The sequence below is a fragment of the Sminthopsis crassicaudata genome, chromosome 2 (assembly GCF_048593235.1).
Source record: "Sminthopsis crassicaudata isolate SCR6 chromosome 2, ASM4859323v1, whole genome shotgun sequence".
Classification (NCBI taxonomy): Eukaryota; Metazoa; Chordata; class Mammalia; order Dasyuromorphia; family Dasyuridae; genus Sminthopsis; species Sminthopsis crassicaudata.
In genome coordinates this window covers 660,549,437-660,567,741 of record NC_133618.1, presented here as the reverse complement: position 1 = coordinate 660,567,741, position 18,305 = coordinate 660,549,437, and the positions used below count along the sequence as shown (strand labels likewise).

The window sequence follows — 18,305 nt, the reverse complement described above, 5'->3', positions numbered from 1 at the left end:
GGCCCGCCTCCCTCCACACCCCCACCCCGGGGGGGCCCCTCCCGAACCCAGCTGGGGCTTGAGAGGATCCCCCCCACGCCACTCTCCCTGTCATCCTGTCCATTCCCCTGTCTCTACGAGCAGGACTGTGCTTGTCCCGTTGTACCGAGTGAGGGGAGCGGCGGGGGGCTTCGTGGGGAGATGTCAGCTGCCTTCTGTTACCTGCATGAGTGTCTCGTGTCCGTCACCATCAGCGAGCTCTGGCCTCCCTCCCGCTTCAGTGGGAAGCCCACCTCTCGTTCCGTGGGGGTCGGGCCCGTGAAGATGAAGTCGCAGATGGGTGCCCGAGTTCTCGTGCTGTTGGCTCTGTAGCTTGGGGGTGGGGGGTGTCTTTTGCTGTGTACCTCCCCTGTCCTGCCCCCAGCCCCTCACCCCTTCTCCGCCCCAGGTCAGAACTGGTCAGAGTTAGCGCAGATGGAAAAAGGTGTCAGCCGTCTGGGACCTTTCAAACCCCCTTTATTTTGAGGCTGTAGAGTATGGAAAGCGGGGGAAGGAGAGGAGGGCTAATGTTCTCTGGGGCCGGGTTGGCGATGGGACCGTTTCCCTGGTAGGTGGCTAGGGACGGAGGCAGAAGCCCTAGGAGAGACTCACAGGCTGGAGGGTTCATGGATGGGGCCCCTCCCGTGTGTCCGCCCCAGGCTGGGGGGATTCATGAAGGAAGACAAGGCTCTTGGAATATAATGGCGACGGGCTTAAATGCGGACATGAGTCTTAGGGATGCTGTGTCCCATAGTGGAGAGACTGGTGTAGCTAGGGAAGGCTTCCTGGAGGAGTGACCATAACTGGGTCCTAAAGACTGATGGGATTTGGGAAAAGTAGAGGATAGGTGGGCAGGGAGGGGCCTCACTGTGCACCCCTCTGAAGGGTCCAGGCTGAAAGGCTGGGTGGAGAAAGGTCTCCCTTGACCAGCGAAGTTCGCTAACACACCAGCTCCTATTGGGAACGGCCCTGGACACCCCTTAGGTCCCACAGCATTTCCGTACTGCTGACCTTGTAACTCTTACTTGGGTCCCAGAGGCCACACACAGCCCTTGAATTTGGGGGTCATCCACACCTAAGCCCCAGTTATCTCCCCCTTTTTAGGGCCCGATCCTTTCTCTTTGTCCCAGCCACTACACAGGCTCCCCAGGGCTTATTCCCAAGGGGGAGCACATCTGCTTGTTTGTGACCCCCAGAGAATGGGGATGTTTGCCCGGGAGCGTTATTTGTGGCTTGGGGACTTAGCCCACACAGACACGTGAACCTTGGCTCACTCATCCAATTCCCCCACGATCCAATGGCCTCCTGAGCCCAATAAGTAACCTTTCTCTCCTTAGGGAACACCTGATGAGAGGCTTGATTGTAATCATACCAAGCACATTCGCCCTGGTTCCCGACTTCACCCCAGAGTTCACAAAAGAAACTTAAATTGGAATCTGGGCCAACTAAGCATCCTAATAGGAATTCCCCACCCCCCAGGCTGTCTCTAGCAAACGGTCACCCAACTTCTGGGTGTAGAGGAGATCGCTGCTTCCAGAGACGGCTCCCAAACTTCCCTCCATTCTTCCTCCTCCTGCACAGCCTATTATAGTAGCCTCCTACCTGGTCAGCCTGCCTTCTATTTTTTGTAACCATGGTAAGGATATAAGGGCTGGTATAGGGACTTCCCAGGTGGGCACATTCTTTCCGTCATGGCGGAGCGGCGCCTTCTCTGCAATTAATTACGGTACCACGAGGTTAAGCGACTGGGCGAGGTCATATGTCATGATTATTTATCAAATCTGGGACTCAGAAACCAAGTGTTCCTGCTTACGCATGGGAGCCAGGAGGATTTTTCCAACACCTACCTCTCACAACCAAGCCAGTTTTATACTCCCAAACCTTCCGTGGCTCCCTCTGGCCTGCTGAATAAAATCCCAGCTCAGCCTGTAATCGGGGCCTGCCTATCTTGTGCCTACTGTACCTCTATAACAGGAGTTCTTGGGGGTCTGTAACCTTGGGGGGAAATAACATCTTTATTTTCATCAACCTTCGGTTTCTCTTGTAATCCTATGTATTTTGTTTTGTGCCTTTACAACATGAGTCTGAAGAGATCCGTGGGCTCCCGGGCCTGCTGCTACCCAAGGACCATGACATAAAATGGGTCATTGTGAGGGGAGCCCCTGGCTGACCATCACTACTCGTTCAACTGCCCCCTCCTGGCCATAGCAACTGTTGGAATTGGTTTGGCACTTCAAAGAGGCACTAAAGATAGTGTTTATTAAATGCCTCCGTGTGCCCAAGCACTGCGATGGATGCTTTACAAATATCTCATTTGATCCTTACAACCACCTGGGAGGTGCTATTGTTATCCCTATATTATAGTTGAGAAAACTGAGCCAGACAGGTTAAGGGCTTGCCCAGGGTCACACTGCTAGTTAAATGTCACAGGCTGAATTTGAACTGAGATTTTCTTAACTCTAGGCCCAACACTATCCATTGTACCACCCAGATGCTTTTCAGTGGTGCTGGTGCTGGTTCTGCTGTGGTGCTGGGTGATTGTTGTCCATTCTCAGAGGACCAAAATGACATCACCATTAGAATCAAATGACAGTGTGTGCAACTGTGGCCGATCGGCCCAATAGGAGCTTGGAATGGCCTGCCAAAGGCCCGGGACAAACCGTCCATGTGCACACTTGGGGCGGATAATTGGAGCGTCTCACATTTCTCCTGAGCTGCTTCAGCTCTGCTTTCTTCATGGAGCAGCTTCTCTGACGAGGGCGCGCCATGCCGGGCGTCCCGGGCCGGTGTCTCCCACGGCAGGCAATCAGGTTCTTCAGAGAGACCTCCAGAGGGTCCTTTTCCTGACCACCGCATGAGCACTTACCCTGTGTGGTTTCCCATGGAAAATAGTCTTTTAGACTTCATGGACAAGTGTGCATTGGGTGTTCAAATACTGTGGCCAGACCAGTGGAGTTGTGCCTTCTGCAGCAGAGTCCAAATGCTGGGCGCTGAGCTGAAGAAAGGACCTGGTGCCTGGTAACAGCCTGCCAGGTGAGCTTCAGGTTCTACAATTCAAATGGAAGTGACTCAGTTTCCCGGAGTGGTGCTGAGACGCTGAACAGATATTGCTGACAGCAGCAATGGTGGTGGTGGTAGTCCTAGTAATAATACTAGTAGTAGTGATGATAATGGTGGTGGTGTAGTAGTACTAGTAATAGTGGTGATGGTGGTAGTGATGTAGTACTAGTAGTAGTACTACTAGTAATGTGGTGGTAATATAGTACTAGTAATAGTGGTAGTAATGGTGGTGGTGGTAGTAGTAGTAGTAGTAGTAGTAGTAGTAGTAGTGGTAATAGTATCGTAGTACTAATAATAATGGTAGTGGTGGTGGTGGTAGTGTTACTAGTAGTAGTAATAGTAGTAGAAGTAGGGGTAGTATTTGGGGTGGGAAGAGGAAGAGAAGGAAGAGGAGGAAGAGGAGGAGGAAGTAATGTGAGGCAGCTAGATGATAAAGTTCCAGTCCCAGAATCAGCTTAAATCTAATCTCATACATTTAGTTGCTGTGTGACCCTTACCCTGTTTGCCTCAATTTCTCATTTGTAAAATGGGGATGATCATCAGCATGCAAGGTCCACTGACCCACGGCCTTATTTCATAGTTAATTTGCCGGATGCCCATTCTCCCTCGGCGGCCATGAGCTCTCTGAGTTCCCGGAGGGGAGCTCTCTGAGTGCCCCATGAGGACTTGGAGGAAATCCCAGTCGATCACATAGTGTGACCGGGGGGCTAGGCTTGTGCTGGTAACATAGCAAGGAGACCAGCCTGGCCAGAGTCTTCATGTACAGAGAGAGCAGGGAGAGGAGGCTGGCACGGTGGGCAGGTGGGAGGCAGGGGGCCTTGAATGTCAGGAGAGCTCAGATTTGCTCCCACCCAACCTGAGCAAACAACTTGTGGAAAGAGGGAGGGGCCCAGCTCTTGGGCAGTGCCAGACAAGTTCTGGCTTTTCCTTGGGCTGTACTTCCCCAGCCTCCTCCTGGTCCTCCCCTCTTCTTCCTCCCAGGCCAGGCCAACCCCCAGGAGTCCCTCCCTCCCTTTCTTCCACGTTGATGCTGGATCCACTCTCCCAGCCTGCTGGAGAGAACATCAGGACAAGAGCAGGTCCCTTCCATCTGGGTCCATGGAGTCTGGGCCCTCTCCTCTCCTCTGCCTCCTCTTACTGCTGCTGTCCTCCTATAGCCAGACCACGGCTGTGCCTCCTTGGCACCGAAGGTTTGAGTACAAATTCAGTTTCAAAGGGCCGAGACTGGCAATCACCGGGCAAGAGATACCCTTCTGGAGCCACCACGGAGGTTAGGGGATGATGGGAAGGGATGGGGGGGGGGTTCGGGCCTGAATCTCAGAGAGGGTGGGAAAAGATGCTGAGAGGGCCATCCCCCTCCCTGGGAGCCCTTCCCCAACTTGGCACCAGTTCCTCTCATGACACGAGAGCTAAATTTTGGGGGGCTTTTCTGCTTCTGAAGGATTCTAATCCTCTAACTTAAGGGTGGGGGAAGCCAGAGGATGGGGGATTGAGCTGTCTATTCTCAGTGAAAGGCCATTCCAGGACTCGGCTTTTCACCTGGCATTGCCAATCTGTGCCAGGGGCCAGAAACAAACTTTGTTTATCTGAATTTTTGTGTTCAAGGGCCAGACCTTAGCTTTTTAGACTCCTACAAGAGCCAAGTGATTTGACCAGGAAATGACATAGGGCAGGGGCTACAGGTCGTACTTGGAATATTGCTTGTACCACTGACCCATAATGCACTTGGGGCCCAGCCAGCTGCAGGTCCAGCTGACCACATCACGTTCTCACTCTCAGCCTCAGTTTCCCCTGCCTCTACTTTTTCACTTTGGCAATTCCCAACGTCATCCATAATCCGATAGGCTGTCATGGGACCTGATGTAATTTAGCTGGTTGAAGCTGATACTCAGAGAGTTTTAAAAGACTTGTCAAGGTCATATAGCTATTATGCAGGAGAGTCTGATTCCAACCTGTCTCTTGATTCAAGTTCACCTTTTATCCCTTCTTTCTGCCTCTTTCCCTGCTGCCCTACCCTCTACCTCTACCTCAATTTCCTGTTCTGGTACCTGCGAGGAGTGAGTGTGGTTTGATGATCACAGAATGATGGCTTGTAAGAGGAGTCTGGAGATGTTGTGTCCTAGACCCTTCCTGTCAGAAGCCTCTCTCTAGGGCTGCTTTGTAGTCCGGGGCCTTGGGCCTCTCCCAGTGACAGCCTCCCTACCCCCTTCTCTAATGTCCGGGTCTTCCTCTGGTTGTTTTAGGGAGACCCAGCTCCCCAGAGGACTCTGGAGGGGCCCAAACTCCTACTCTCCTGCCAATCCTGGCTCCCCCACAATTAGGAAGGCTCAATCACATCACATCCTAGCCCTGGAGTCTGGACCCTAGAACCTTTAGCCCCTGGTAATGCTAAAGCCGTTTCATTCACGGTTGTCTCCAGCTACCATCTCTCCTGTCGGCCAGCCTGGCTTCCTCCTCCCCATGCACAGGTCAGGGAGAAATGTCTGACAACCTTCTCCCCCTGGGATGCTCATTCCCAGCCTTCTCCCCAGTCTGGGTCAAGCTCCAAGAACTCCTCCTGGATGAGGTGTAAGGGACTAAGTCGTCCTCCCAGCAGGCTCCCCCTAATGGGGGATTTCAGAAACTGTGGAGCAAGAATATATTCGGGGATAGGACCTTCTCAGAGTCCCTAAAAAAGTAACCTTTTCCTCCAGCAGGGGTAAGAGCAGTCCTGCACAGGACCTCCTTGGGGTGGTTGGTGCCTTCCTGCTCCCACGGAACCCCAAAGAGGAACACAGCACCCAGATTTAGAGCTGGACATCATCTTGGAGATCATTTAATCCAAATTTTACAACTAAAGAAACGGAGGTCCAGAAAGATTGCACTCTTGTCTCTTCCTCTCCTCCAGACAAGAGAAGGGAAATCTGATTTTGGGGCCCTTCTGACTTGGGGGAGACTCAAGTGGGACCAGATTTCTATACCTGTCCTGATGTCTCAGGAGGGCGTCCTTACTGGATTGAGGGGAAGGGCTGGAGCAGCCCAGGGACCATCCCAGGGGACAGGGAAGCTCCTGAAAACTGTTCCCCAAGACCGAGAGGGGTACCATGGACTGGGCGTCCAATTCTGGTTTCGCTATGGCACTCATTTACTGCTTTCTCTCTCTGGGCCCCAGGATCTCAGAGTTCTTCCCAGGTCTAGCCATCTGTAGGATGGTGACTGACATTCTTTCCCTTGTTCTCAGCAGCTTTTCCCAAGGGCAAACACAGGGATTAATAAGATCTCCAGGAAGGGCTGGCAGGGACTAGGGGGAGGGGGAGACACTAATGACAGAGACCTGGGACTTGTGCCAGCTTCCAGGTTGGCACATGGCTGGGGGCAGGAGGGAGCAGTGGAAGGGGGGACTGTGGTTGCACTGGCAGCTGGCAACATCTCCTTTCCCAACTAAGGTTAGCCCTCTTTAAATGTGTAATGAGCCAGGCCCAGTGCCCTGATCTGGGCCAGCCTGCCCCCAGCCTTTTCTTCTTTTAGCAGCAAACAGTAAACACCCCCCCACATACACACACACATAAAAACCATGTTTTGGTGCATGTAATTAGTATCTCCCATACATGTTACTATTCCCAGAGCAATTTATATTTTAACAAGGACCAAAGCTTTACATAAGGAAAATCCATTAATAAACGAGCACTTATTAAGCACTTACTGTGTGTCAGGCATAGTGCTAGGCACTGGAGATACAAAGATAAAAATAAATAGTCTTTGCCCACAAAGACTTTGCACGAGCAAACAAGCAATTATTATTAATTAATAGTTATTGCTAATTAAGTTGCTACTATGTAGAAAGCCCTGGGTTAGGTACAGAACTACAGTCAGGAACTTTATGCTAAGAAAAGTGACAAAGGGGGAGAGCATAGGAAGTAGAATAGAGGTCACTTAATTGGGGGAAGGAGGAGGGAGCTAACCCATCCAGGACTGATGATATTTTCCAGCAATAAGGAGGCTGCTGCTGCTACTATAGGGAAGAGCTTACTCCAGTCCTTCATCTGGTATTTTCCTATTTTAATTAACTCCTTGGGCTAACTAGGCGCTGAGCTCTATTGTCTCTGCTGCTGAAAGTCTATAAATGTTATCAGCTTCTCTTAAGTTTTTTGCCCTCTAAATCTGGTTCCCTGGCACAAAACCAGTCTCCCTCACCTTAGTTACAGCTCTGGTTAGATGCTTAGTTTAGACAGCTCAGGATCTGAGGGCCTTTCACTCTCAGGGATGGGGTAGGGTTGGGGGAGGCAGGTGACAAGGGCAGAAATAATTATGACACCAAGAACAGGGATAGGGACAATACCTATGATCGCATGACAGAAAAGTGAGGAAATTTCCTACACTAATGCAGGCTGGGGCCTTTTCTGCATCTGCCTAGAACACGGAGGTTAAGTGTCTTGCCAGGATATGTCAGAACAGGGACTGGAAACCCATGTTTTTCTCAGCATTAAGGCCAGCCTTCTGTTCTCCAAACCAGTGCTTCTCAAATGTTTGGTCTCAGGATCTCATTATATTCTAAAAATCTTCCTTATGTAGGTTATATCTATATTTGCTATTTTAGAAATTATAAAGGATACTTTTTTAATTTTAAGAAAAAGCCCATTATATGTTCATTAAAATACCATATTTTTTGTCAATTAGTGAGAAGAGTATTTTTTTTACATTTTTCATCAGTTGCTTAATGGAAGATTGCGGGATATTCCTTTCTGTTTCTATAGATAATTTGTGGCAATACGTCCTTCTGATTAAAGTTTATGAAGAAATCCAGCCTCACACAGACATGCAGTTGGAAAACAGAAGCATCTTGGTAGTTTTATGAAAATTGTCTTAATTGTGGGCTGCCCCTGAAAAAGGAGCCCTTCGTGAATGGCTGTGTGAGATAAATTCCGAGGAGAGCCAAGCCGTCACTAAAAGAAAGGCCAGGAAGGGGAGGTCACCTTTGCAGGGGACCTGTCACCACAGGTGGGCTTCAGAGGAAGGATGGGACTTCAATATGGCTGTGGAGCGTGGGGTAGGGGGACATCTGCGAAGGAATAAAGGTGGGACGCAACACTTCAGTGATCCTGTTCTGCCCTCACCCATCGGATTCTTAATGATTCTGTCTCTAATCACCTCCTCCCCCTCCCCTCTCCTCTCTTTTCCATTCACAGCCCCCATCCCAGATCAGAAACTCCCCACCATCCATTCACCAGCATTATTACAGTAGCCCCCTAATTGGTCTTGCCGATTCTGTAATTCCCGCCAATCTATTTGCAAAATGTATATTCCGATAGTGCAGTTCTGATTCTACTTCCCTGCTCAAGAAGCTTCGATTGCTCCCTATTCCCTGTAGGATGAAATATAAATCTCTGGCATTTAAAGCGCTTCACAACCTGACTCCAGCTGTATTTTCAGGCTAGACTCTCCTACTACATTCCAGCAGAATGGCCTCCATCCTGACCCTGTATACTACATTCCATCTCCTACTGAGATCGAATCCTTAGCCTCCCAGAATATTAGCTTCCTTCAAAGTGCGTGTCAGCTGTCACCTCCTGCAAAGAGAACTTTTCTGAAACTCTCAATTACTTATCCTCTCTCCCACCTCCATTTCTGCCCTGCCCAATCCCTTTATATTCACTTTGTATATAATTTGTATCTGTATTCTTTCCTCCCAATAGAATGTAAACTCTTTGAGGGAAGAGGTTGTTTAATTGTTGCCGCCATGTTCCCACTCTAGACCACAGTACCAGAAATGGACAGATTATCTCAATAAATGCATGTTTGACTCTTACCCCTGAACCAACCGTTACTCAAGCTATTCCCATCAAACGAGGCTATCTTTTCTCATCTCCCCTTCCAGAAAATCTACCCACCCTTCAAGGCCGCCCCTTCTAGGAAGTCCTCCTCAATTATCCCCTGCCCTAACCAGTGGGGTTCTTTCCCTTGCTTCTTTGATCTACTGAGTCCTGCTCTGAACCACTACCTCCTGTGACTTTGAACAGTCCTTGCCCTTTCTCAGCCTCAAGTTTTCTCATCTGTAAAAGGAGTTTGGACTAGATGTCCTCCGAGGTCCCTCCCAGCCCTGATCTGCCCTCATTATTTCATGTGGAAGCCTCATCTCTCTAATTATGCTGTGACTTCCCCAAGAGCTGGAACTATGTCTTTGAGGGGGGGGGCCCTCCCATTTCCCAGACATCTGTTGGAGCATTCTCTGCCAAGAATGGAGCAGTTAATCCTTTCTTGCCTGGCCTTAATGATAATTTCATCCTTCATAATGTGCCAGAACCAACAAGAGGGAAATTCTATCCTGGATCTGATTGTAACTAATACCGAGGAATCGGTGTCTGCAATAGAAAGAAATGGAAACCTTGAGGAGAAAATGACTTCTTCATCTTAGAAGCTGTGAGAGGGGAGGGGATCATAGATATTGGAAGAGATTTCAGAGGGTCTGGAGAAGGGCAAGGGTAACTTCCTTTCTGTGGGAGAGTCAAGGGCTTACAGATGAGAATTTAAAGTCACATACAGAAACCAGCCTTATAGGGAGGGAAAAGGAGAGTTGTCTGCAGAAAATATCCACGTACGGAGAACTCACTAATCAGTTTATGCTTTTATGATTTTTTTTTGAGGCATGTACACAAAATAGAAACAAAGCTGGGTAACTCCTGATGAAAGGTGTGATGTAATAATAATCTCAGGAAAACTAGCAATACGAATAAGCTGAGATTGGCAAAGAAACCAGCTAAGAATAATCACACAGTTTTTGAAGCTCTATTGTGGGAAGAAAGAAAAACAAAAAGGAAAGATCCGCTGCTTAGAGAATAGGGGATGACAGTGACTGATGGTGGAGAAATGGTAGAACTGCTCGATTTGATTTATCTTGCCTGCTTTCTTAGCCAGGGAGAATGACCCTTGAACAGGAAAGCAGAGAATAAAAATGGCCGATCAGGCGTTGTTACCCGAGAGAAGTAAGGAGTTAGGAAGGAAGCACTTAGCTGTCCTTGAAGTCACCTGGTCCAAGTGAACTGCGTGCTGAGGTACTGACTGAATGGGCAGATGCCATGAATGGCTGAGCCACTGCTAATGATCTTGGAAAGATCATGAAGGATGGGGGACAACTGTTGGCACGATTCTCAAAAAGGGGGAAAAGATGTAATCTGCAAACTGGAGCTTGGCAGGGAGCTTGACTTTGATTCTTAGCAAAATCCCAGAACGTGTTATTAAAGAGATGGATGGCGCACATCTCAGGGAAGGAAGCAGTGATTACAAAGCACTAGCACTGTTTCATCGAGAGAAACTTATTCCAGACTCCTCTTGTTTCTTTTTTTTTTTTGACAGAGCTGTAAACTGGTAGATCCGGGTATTGTTGGTTAGTAAAACATTTGCCAAGCTCTCTCATGTTCTTGAAGAAAAGATAGATTTGCAGCCTAACTGGTAGCATAATTAGATGGATTTGGAACTAGTTGAATGGTTGGTCTCAAAAAAACCAGTTATTAATGGTTCACTGTCAACTTGGAAGGAGGTCTCCAGTGGAGTGACCTAGGAATCTGTGCTTAATTTTTTGCAGTTTAACTTTTTACTCAATTATATCAACAATGAGAATTTTATTAATCACCTACTATGGGCAACTATGAGCAACAGCTTAGAGGCACAGTGGATAAAGGGCCAGATCTGGAGACAGGATCTGGCCTCAGATACTCACTACCTGTGTGACCCTGGACAAGTCACTTAATCTGTTTGCCCCAGTTTCCTCATCTATCAAATGAGCTGGAGAAGAAAATGGCAAACCACCGTAGTGTCTTTTTTTTTTCCCTCCGGAGGCAATTGGGGTTAAGTGACTTACCCAGGTCACACATCCAGGAAGTGTTAAGTGTGACAGATTTGAACTCAGGTCCTCCTGACTTCAGGGCTGGTGCTCTATCCACTGCACCACCTAGCTGCTCTCTACTGTAGTTTCTTTACCAAAAAAACAAAACAAAACAAAACAAAACAAAACACACACACACCCCAAAACCCAAATGGGGCCACAAAGAGTCAGACATCATTGAAAACACTGAACAACAACAAATTAGGTGCCAGACGTTGTGCTAGACACAAAGTGGATGCAAAACTGTCTCCACCCTCAAGGAACTTATATTCTGTACAGAGGAAGGTAAATTTAAAGTAATTCCAATAGTAAGAGAGAACAGTAATGACTCAGGGGAATGACAGGGTAGAGATCAGTAAAGATTTTGACCTGTGCTTTGGAGAAGTTTGGGATTTTCCAAGGCAGAGATGAAGCAAGTCTGTATTCTAGAGTGAGCAATTGCTGGAGCAGTTACAGGAAAAAGAATGAAATATTGTATATTAATAGTTTGATCAGACTATATATGAAGGGAAGAAACCAAACCATAAGACAAGTGGGAAATAAATGGTAAAGGACTTTGAATGGCAGGCTAATGATTTTCTGTTTTCACCCTTGAGACGGTAAGAAACCACTGAAGAGTTTGTGCTTCCCTAAGCAGCACAGTCAAATTTCTTGTTTTACAAATACCAATTTAATGACTATAAGAGAGAGAAATTAGAGGGGACAATTTGAATAAAGGGAATAGGTGCTGTGGATTTCTTATTTATAGAATACCCAAAGCTTGGAAGGGTAGTTAACACACTGGGTGACAGAACCAGGATTCAGAAAGATCTTGACATGCTGTAACACTGGGCCAAATCTAGCAAATGTAAATTCTTACCATTAGGTTCAAAAAAGCAATGCCCCAAGTGAAAGATAGGGAAAGAATGGATAGATATCAGCTAATATGAGAGAAGTAGGGAGGGAGGGAGTGAAGGAGGAAGGAAGAGAGAGAAGGGGGGAGGGAGGAAGAGAGGGAAGAAAAGAGAGAGAGAGAGAGAGAGAGAGAGAGAGAGAGAGAGAGAGAGAGAGAGAGAGAGAGAGAGAGAGAGAGAGAGAGAGAGAGAGAAGGGGAAAGGAGGAGAGAGGAAAGAGGAAAAGAGGGAGAGAGAATGAAAATATCTGGAAGTTTTAGTAAACTACAAGCCAATTTGAGCCATAAACACAGTATGGAATCAAGAAAGTGAATGGAACCTTAAGCGTCAATAAAAGAGATGGAACATCTAAAAACATGGAAGCGTTAACAAGGCATTGTTTGGCTTTGTCAGATCGCATCTGGAGAGTTATATTCGGTTTGGGGATATCATATTTTAGGGGGAGCATTAAGGAGCTGGAGCAGGTCCAGAAGAGGGCAATTAAGAGCAAGTTCCTCCCCTGCAGGGATCGGCTGAAGGAAAAGGGCAGGTGGTTTTTTAATTGACTTTGGACAGTTCACTTCCCCAAGCCTCAGTTTCTTTATCTGTAAAACGAAAGGAATGAATCACTGCCGTCAGGGTCCCCTGTTCCCCTAGGTGGATGATGCTATTGATTGTTGTGGTAGAGTGATAGGTGTTCAAGTGTGAGTTGGGTTGGAATGCTCTTGAGGTCCCTTCCAGCTCTGAAGTTCTTTGATAATTTTTTTTGCCTTTCCCATAGCATTTGGTACAAGGCTGGGCACACTGGAAGCCCTCAAATAATAATGAATGAAATGAGTGAATGAATAAATGAATGAATGAAGAATATGAATTACTAAGTGAATGAATGAGTGAATGTATGAATTATTCAGTGAATAAATAAATTGGTGAAGTGAATGAATAAATAGTGAATGAATGGTTCTTGTAATGAATTCCTGGGCATATGAATGAATGATGTACCTTTGTTAGGCGGTGTGCAGAGATCCCAGGGGGCAGCTGTCCTGAGGAGGAAGGATAGCTCATGTTTCTGAGTAATCCCTGAATACCCACAGATGCCATTCCTGGGATGGAGGAGGTGAGACTGGCCCCATCCATGAGGAACAAGAGTGGAATCATGTGGACCCGGGCTGCCATCCCTTTTCCCAACTGGGAGGTGGAAGTGGCCTTCCGTGTATCTGGGCTGGGCCACCTGGGAGCTGAAGGGATGGTAAGCAGTCAACGGCCTGCCCTGTCTTCCATCCCAGGAGAGTCTCCCTTGTCTGAGGGGCTTCTGTTTCCCTAGATTGCTAGGGGCAGCTGCATCTCACTTTAGAAGGAGTTACATTATAGAAAAAAGAACCAGAAGGAACTGCCAGGGATAGGGAAGGGCTGAAGCTGACCAACCAGAGGAGGTGGGATGCCCAGGATGGAGGCACTCAGGAATCCATACCCCTCCACCTAGCTGGCTGAAATAGCACAGGTCTCTTGGCACGAGGCTCGCTGTTAGAGGCTTCCAGATGCCAGGCAGGCTGATTGTACTTCCACTACCCATAGGCGGTGTGGTACACCCGGGACAGAGGTCAGAGTGGTCCAGCCCTGGGCGCTCCTGCATTCTGGGATGGTGTCGGGATCCTCTTTGATTCTTTTGACAATGACGCTCAGGTGAGTTGTGCCTTAGTCTCTCTGACCTGGTCTGTCCAGAGCCCCCCTGGAGCCTCAGGACGACTCAGACCACTCACTCACTGCTTCCTCCCACAGAAGAACAACCCTGTCATTCAGATTTTGGCAAATGATGGCCAAGTTCCATATGATCACCTCAGGTAAGGGTTTGCCCTTCCATCTCAGCCCAGTCCCTGTACTCAACAGGAGGAAGCCACTGGTTTAGCTCCCTCTCCTCCTTGTCAATGTTGGACTCAGGCACTAGTGTTCTGGATTCACATCCTATCTCGGGCACTCTCTGTCTAGGTGGCACTGAGCAAGTCATACACCTGTCTGTCTCAGCTTCTTCATCTCTCAAATGAGGGTGTTGGACTAGTGACCTGGGGCCCTTCCTAGTTCTGAAGGAAGGAAGGGAGGGAGGGAGGGAAGGAGAGAGGGAAGGAGGGAAGGAAGAAGGGAGGGAGGGAGGGAGGAAGAAAGAAAGGAAAGAAGGAAGGAGGAAGGAAAGAAGGGAGGGAGGGAAGAAGGAAAGGAGGGAGGGAGGGAAGAAGGGAGGGAGGGAGGGAGGAAGAAAGAAAGGAATGAAGGAAGGAGGAAGGAAAGAAGGGAGGGAGGGAAGAAGGAAAGGAGGGAGGGAGGAAGGAAGGAAAGGAGGGAGGAAAGGAAGGAGGGAGGGAGGGAGGGAGGGAGGGAAGGAAGAAGAGAGGGAGGGAGGGAGGAAGAAAGAAAGGAAAGAAGGAAGGAAAGGAAGGAAGGAAGGAAGGAAAGAAGGAAGGAAGGAAGGAAGGAAAGGAGGGAGGGAGGGAAGAAGGAAAGGAGGGAGGGAGGAAGGAAGGAAAGGAGGGAGGAAAGGAAGGAGGGAGGGAGGAAGGGAAAGAAGAAGAGAGGGAGGGAGGGAGGAAGAAAGAAAGGAAAGAAGGAAGGAAAGGAAGGAAGGAAGGAAAGAAGAAAGGAAGGAAGGAAAGAAGAAAGGAAGGAAGGAAGGAAGGAAGGAAGGAAGGGAGGGAGGGAGGGAAGAAGGAAAGGAGGGAGGGAGGAAGGAAGAAAAGGAGGGAGGAAAGGAAGGAGGGAGGGAGGGAGGGAGGGAGGGAAGGAAGAAGAGAGGGAGGGAGGGAGGAAGAAAGAAAGGAAAGAAGGAAGGAAAGGAAGGAAGGAAGGAAGGAAAGAAGGAAGGAAGGAAGGAAGGAAAGGAGGGAGGGAGGGAAGAAGGAAAGGAGGGAGGGAGGAAGGAAGGAAAGGAGGGAGGAAAGGAAGGAGGGAGGGAGGGAGGGAAAGAAGAAGAGAGGGAGGGAGGGAGGAAGAAAGAAAGGAAAGAAGGAAGGAAAGGAAGGAAGGAAGGAAAGAAGAAAGGAAGGAAGGAAGGAAAGAAGAAAGGAAGGAAGGAAGGAAGGAAGGAAGGAAGGAAGGAAGGAAGGAAGGAAGGAAGGAAGGAAGGAAGGAAGGAAGGAAGGAAGGAAGGGAGGGAGGGAAGAAGGAAAGGAGGGAGGGAGGAAGGAAGAAAAGGAGGGAGGAAAGAAGGAGGGAGGGAGGGAGGAAGGAAGGAAGGAAGAGACAGATGGACAGACAGAGGTTGTGTCTAAGAAGACATGAATACAAATGTAAACCTATATGGGTAGGTACCTTGACTTTGTTAGGATACATATCCATGTACATAGATAGTGGGACATGGACTAGAATTGGATTGAGAGTGTAATGGAGGACACATAGAAATTCCTAAAGGACTTGAAAAGATTCACTTCTACATGGGGGAATCTGGGAAGGCTTCATGGAGGAAGTGACATCTTCAAGATAGACTTTGAAGGAGGGAAAGGATTTCAGACAGGTTGAGATGTTCTAGGCACAGGGGAGACTGTACAGATGATCAAGAGAGGGTAGGAAGAGATCAGGGAACATTGAGTAGCCCAGTTCGTCTGGCAGATAGGAGCCAGATTACGAAGACCTTGAATGTCAGACTAATATGATTTGGAATTGACAAGTAGTAGAGAGCAGCTTAACAGGCTTAAGGAAGGAACAACATGATGAGACCTGTGCATGAATGGATGTCTTCCAGGGATGGAGGGGGCCAGGTGCTGGGTTCATGTCTCTGGGACTTCCGGAACCGACCGTACCCATTCCGAGCTAGAATTAGCTACTGGGAGGAGAAGCTTCAGGTGAGTAACCCTGGAGTGGGACCTGCCCTGGGTCCTTTGTTCACTCCCATCAACACCTGGGCCTCCACCCTCCTGCCCCAACTCTGTCAGGCTCCTTAGGGAGGAAAGTGTGGGCTTGGCTGGGGCGGGGAGCACAGGTGCACTTCACTAGCCAAGCCATCTGGCAAACTGAGCAGCAAGGTTGTGCTCAACACCCAGAACTCTTAGCTTCTCTTCGCCCTTTCTCAGTGCACTAAGTATAAGCTTCTCCTGAGTCATTTTGGGGGTACAGAGATCACAGCACTAGGGTCCTCAAAGACTCTATGTCAGAGTGAGAGCTCTGGAAGCTCCCATTAGTGCAGTCCAATAGCCCAGTCGGGTCATTTGAGGACCAGCTTAGCTCAAATCAGAGTGGCTCCCCTCCTCTTTTATTAGATTTTAAGTCCAACCCCCTCATTTTACAGATGAAAAATCTGAAGCCCAGGCAGGTTGAAGGATCTGCCCAAACTCACACAAGAGTAACTGGCAAAGCCAAACCTCAGCATCAGCCTCTACTTATATTAGTTATAGAAAGCAGCTAAACTTAATTTTATCAGAAGCTAAATTTTACTTTTAAAATACAAAGCTTTAAAAACAAGACAACCAACAATTTTGTGTCCCTGAACACACCCAGCATCTTACACTTCTGAATATTGACCACAGGGACGCTGGCCAAGTCCTATGTGTGCACATGGTCCAGGTTTCCCACCTGCCGTCAAGTCAGTGAGGTTCTGAGTTCCAGTGAAGACACAGAGGAAGGTCTAGCTCAATCTCTATTGTTTATCTATCCTTCCCAGGTATCTGTGAGCAATGGCTTCACCACTCAAGGGGCAATAGATGAGGTCTGCGCTGAAGTAGGGCCCCTTCTTCTGCCCGCTGGGGGGTACTTTGGGGTTTCAGCAGCCACTGGTACCTTAGCAGGTAAGTCCTGCAGCTGAGCATGATGGGACTGGCAAGAAGAGGTAAACCATCCACCACCACCAATTCTTGGTTGGGAAGTAGAGATTAAGGGAAACCATAGAGGAATATATTATTGATTTCACTCTTTATAGAGATACCTGCCTCATATGAGCTCTAAAAGTAAAAAGACAGGTAGGAGAGCAGATTAGGCCTACTTGCCTCCTTGGGGCCTAGCTGGAATATCTATTCAGAGCATAATCTCTAACCCTGAGCCCAGTTCATCTCCTCTATCCTGTACATGCAAGAAATCACCAGTGTATTTTCCAAACAGCAACTAGATTGCCCTGGGTCTATTACTTTGTTTAATCTGTGGTTAAAAGTTCAAAGAAGATTATCATGCAATATTCCATGAATTTATCAAATTTGTCTCAGCTCTCATTGTCATTAAAATTAAGATCTTCCTATTAACTTTCCATTACCCAAAGAAATATATATTTGCATGAAAGATTATAATACATTAGCTGAAGACAATTGGAAATAAAAAATGATAAAACTAAACTCCTTGAAACTCTGTCCCTCTGGTAAAGGTCTGAAAGTTCCCCTTTTCTTCTCCCCATTGAAAGCAGGTACTGCTCATCATCTGCCCCATCTCCATCCTTCCACCACCACCACATATACCTGAAATCCCTTCTCAGCACAATATCTTTTCTTTTTTTTAAGATGGAAATTTATTTATTTATTTATTTTTAACTTAGAAAGTTTTAAATAGATCTCATTTTTTATATTATACAAGTTTAACATTATCCTTACTTTTTTTAAATTTTTAAATTAATTTTATAATTATAATTTTTGACAGTACATATTCATAGGTAATTTTTTTTACATTATCCCTTATATTCACTTCTTTTACAAATTTTCCCCTCCCTCCCTCTACTCCCTCCCCTAGATGACAGGCAATACCATACATGTTAAATGTATTACCGTATATCCTAGATACAATATATGTGTGTAAAACCAAATTTCTTATTGCACGCTAAAATTGGATTCCGAAGGTAAAAGTAACCTGGGTAGAATGACAATAGCACAATATCTTTAAAAAAAATTTAAGAATAGCTTTTTATTTTCAAAATACATGCAAAGATAGTTTTGAACATTCACCCTTGCAAAACCTTGTGTTCCAAATTTTTCTCCCTCCCCTAGACAGCAAGTAATCTGATATAGGTTAAACATGTGCAGTTCTTCTATTCGTCATGCTGCACAAGAAAAATCAGATCAAAAAGGAAAAAAATAAAATACAAGAAAGAAAGAAAAAAAAAAGCAAACAACAAAAAGATGAAAATACTATGTTTTCATCCACATTCAGTGTCTAGTTCTCTCACTGGATTTGAGCCTCAATAATCCTATAAAATGGCTCTTTCCATCATAAGTCTGTTGGAATTGCCTTAAATCACCTCATTGTTGAAAAGAGCCAAGTTCATGACAGTTGATCATCACAGAGTCTTGTTGTTACTGTGTATAATGTTCTCTTCATTTTACTCATTTTACTTAGCATCAATTCATATAGTTCTCTTCAGACCTTTCTGAAATCATCCTGCTGGTCGTTTCTTATGGAACGATAATGTTCCATAACATTATAGACCATCACTTATTCAGTCATTCCCCAATGATGGGCATCCACTCAGTTCCTTGCCACTATAAAAAGTTCAGCATGGTATCTTTAACAATCTCTCTCTTTTTTAAAACTGTTTTTAA

General features: G+C 47.0%; 1 protein-coding gene across 1 annotated transcript; it reads left to right on the top strand.

Annotated features, from left to right (window-relative positions):
• Positions 1 to 99: 99 nt before the first annotated feature.
• On the top strand, positions 100 to 17,235 carry LOC141553028 (protein ERGIC-53-like). Its single transcript, XM_074284883.1, has 7 exons — positions 100 to 4,348; positions 12,900 to 13,054; positions 13,381 to 13,488; positions 13,588 to 13,646; positions 15,536 to 15,635; positions 16,451 to 16,574; positions 17,180 to 17,235. The coding sequence occupies exons 1-7, from the start codon at positions 3,901 to 3,903 to the stop codon at positions 17,233 to 17,235; spliced, it is 1,050 nt and encodes a 349-aa protein (XP_074140984.1). The 5' UTR covers positions 100 to 3,900.
• The last annotated feature ends 1,070 nt before the right edge of the window (positions 17,236 to 18,305 follow it).

Bases quoted from the DNA above. Each gene is read 5' to 3' on its own strand.
- LOC141553028 (XM_074284883.1), top strand. From the start codon at position 3,901: ATGTCAGGAGAGCTCAGATTTGCTCCCACCCAACCTGAGCAAACAACT. The intron at 4,349-12,899 runs GTTAGGGGATGA...GAATACCCACAG, and splicing joins CTTCTGGAGCCACCACGGAG to ATGCCATTCCTGGGATGGAG. The intron at 13,055-13,380 runs GTAAGCAGTCAA...CACTACCCATAG, and splicing joins ACCTGGGAGCTGAAGGGATG to GCGGTGTGGTACACCCGGGA.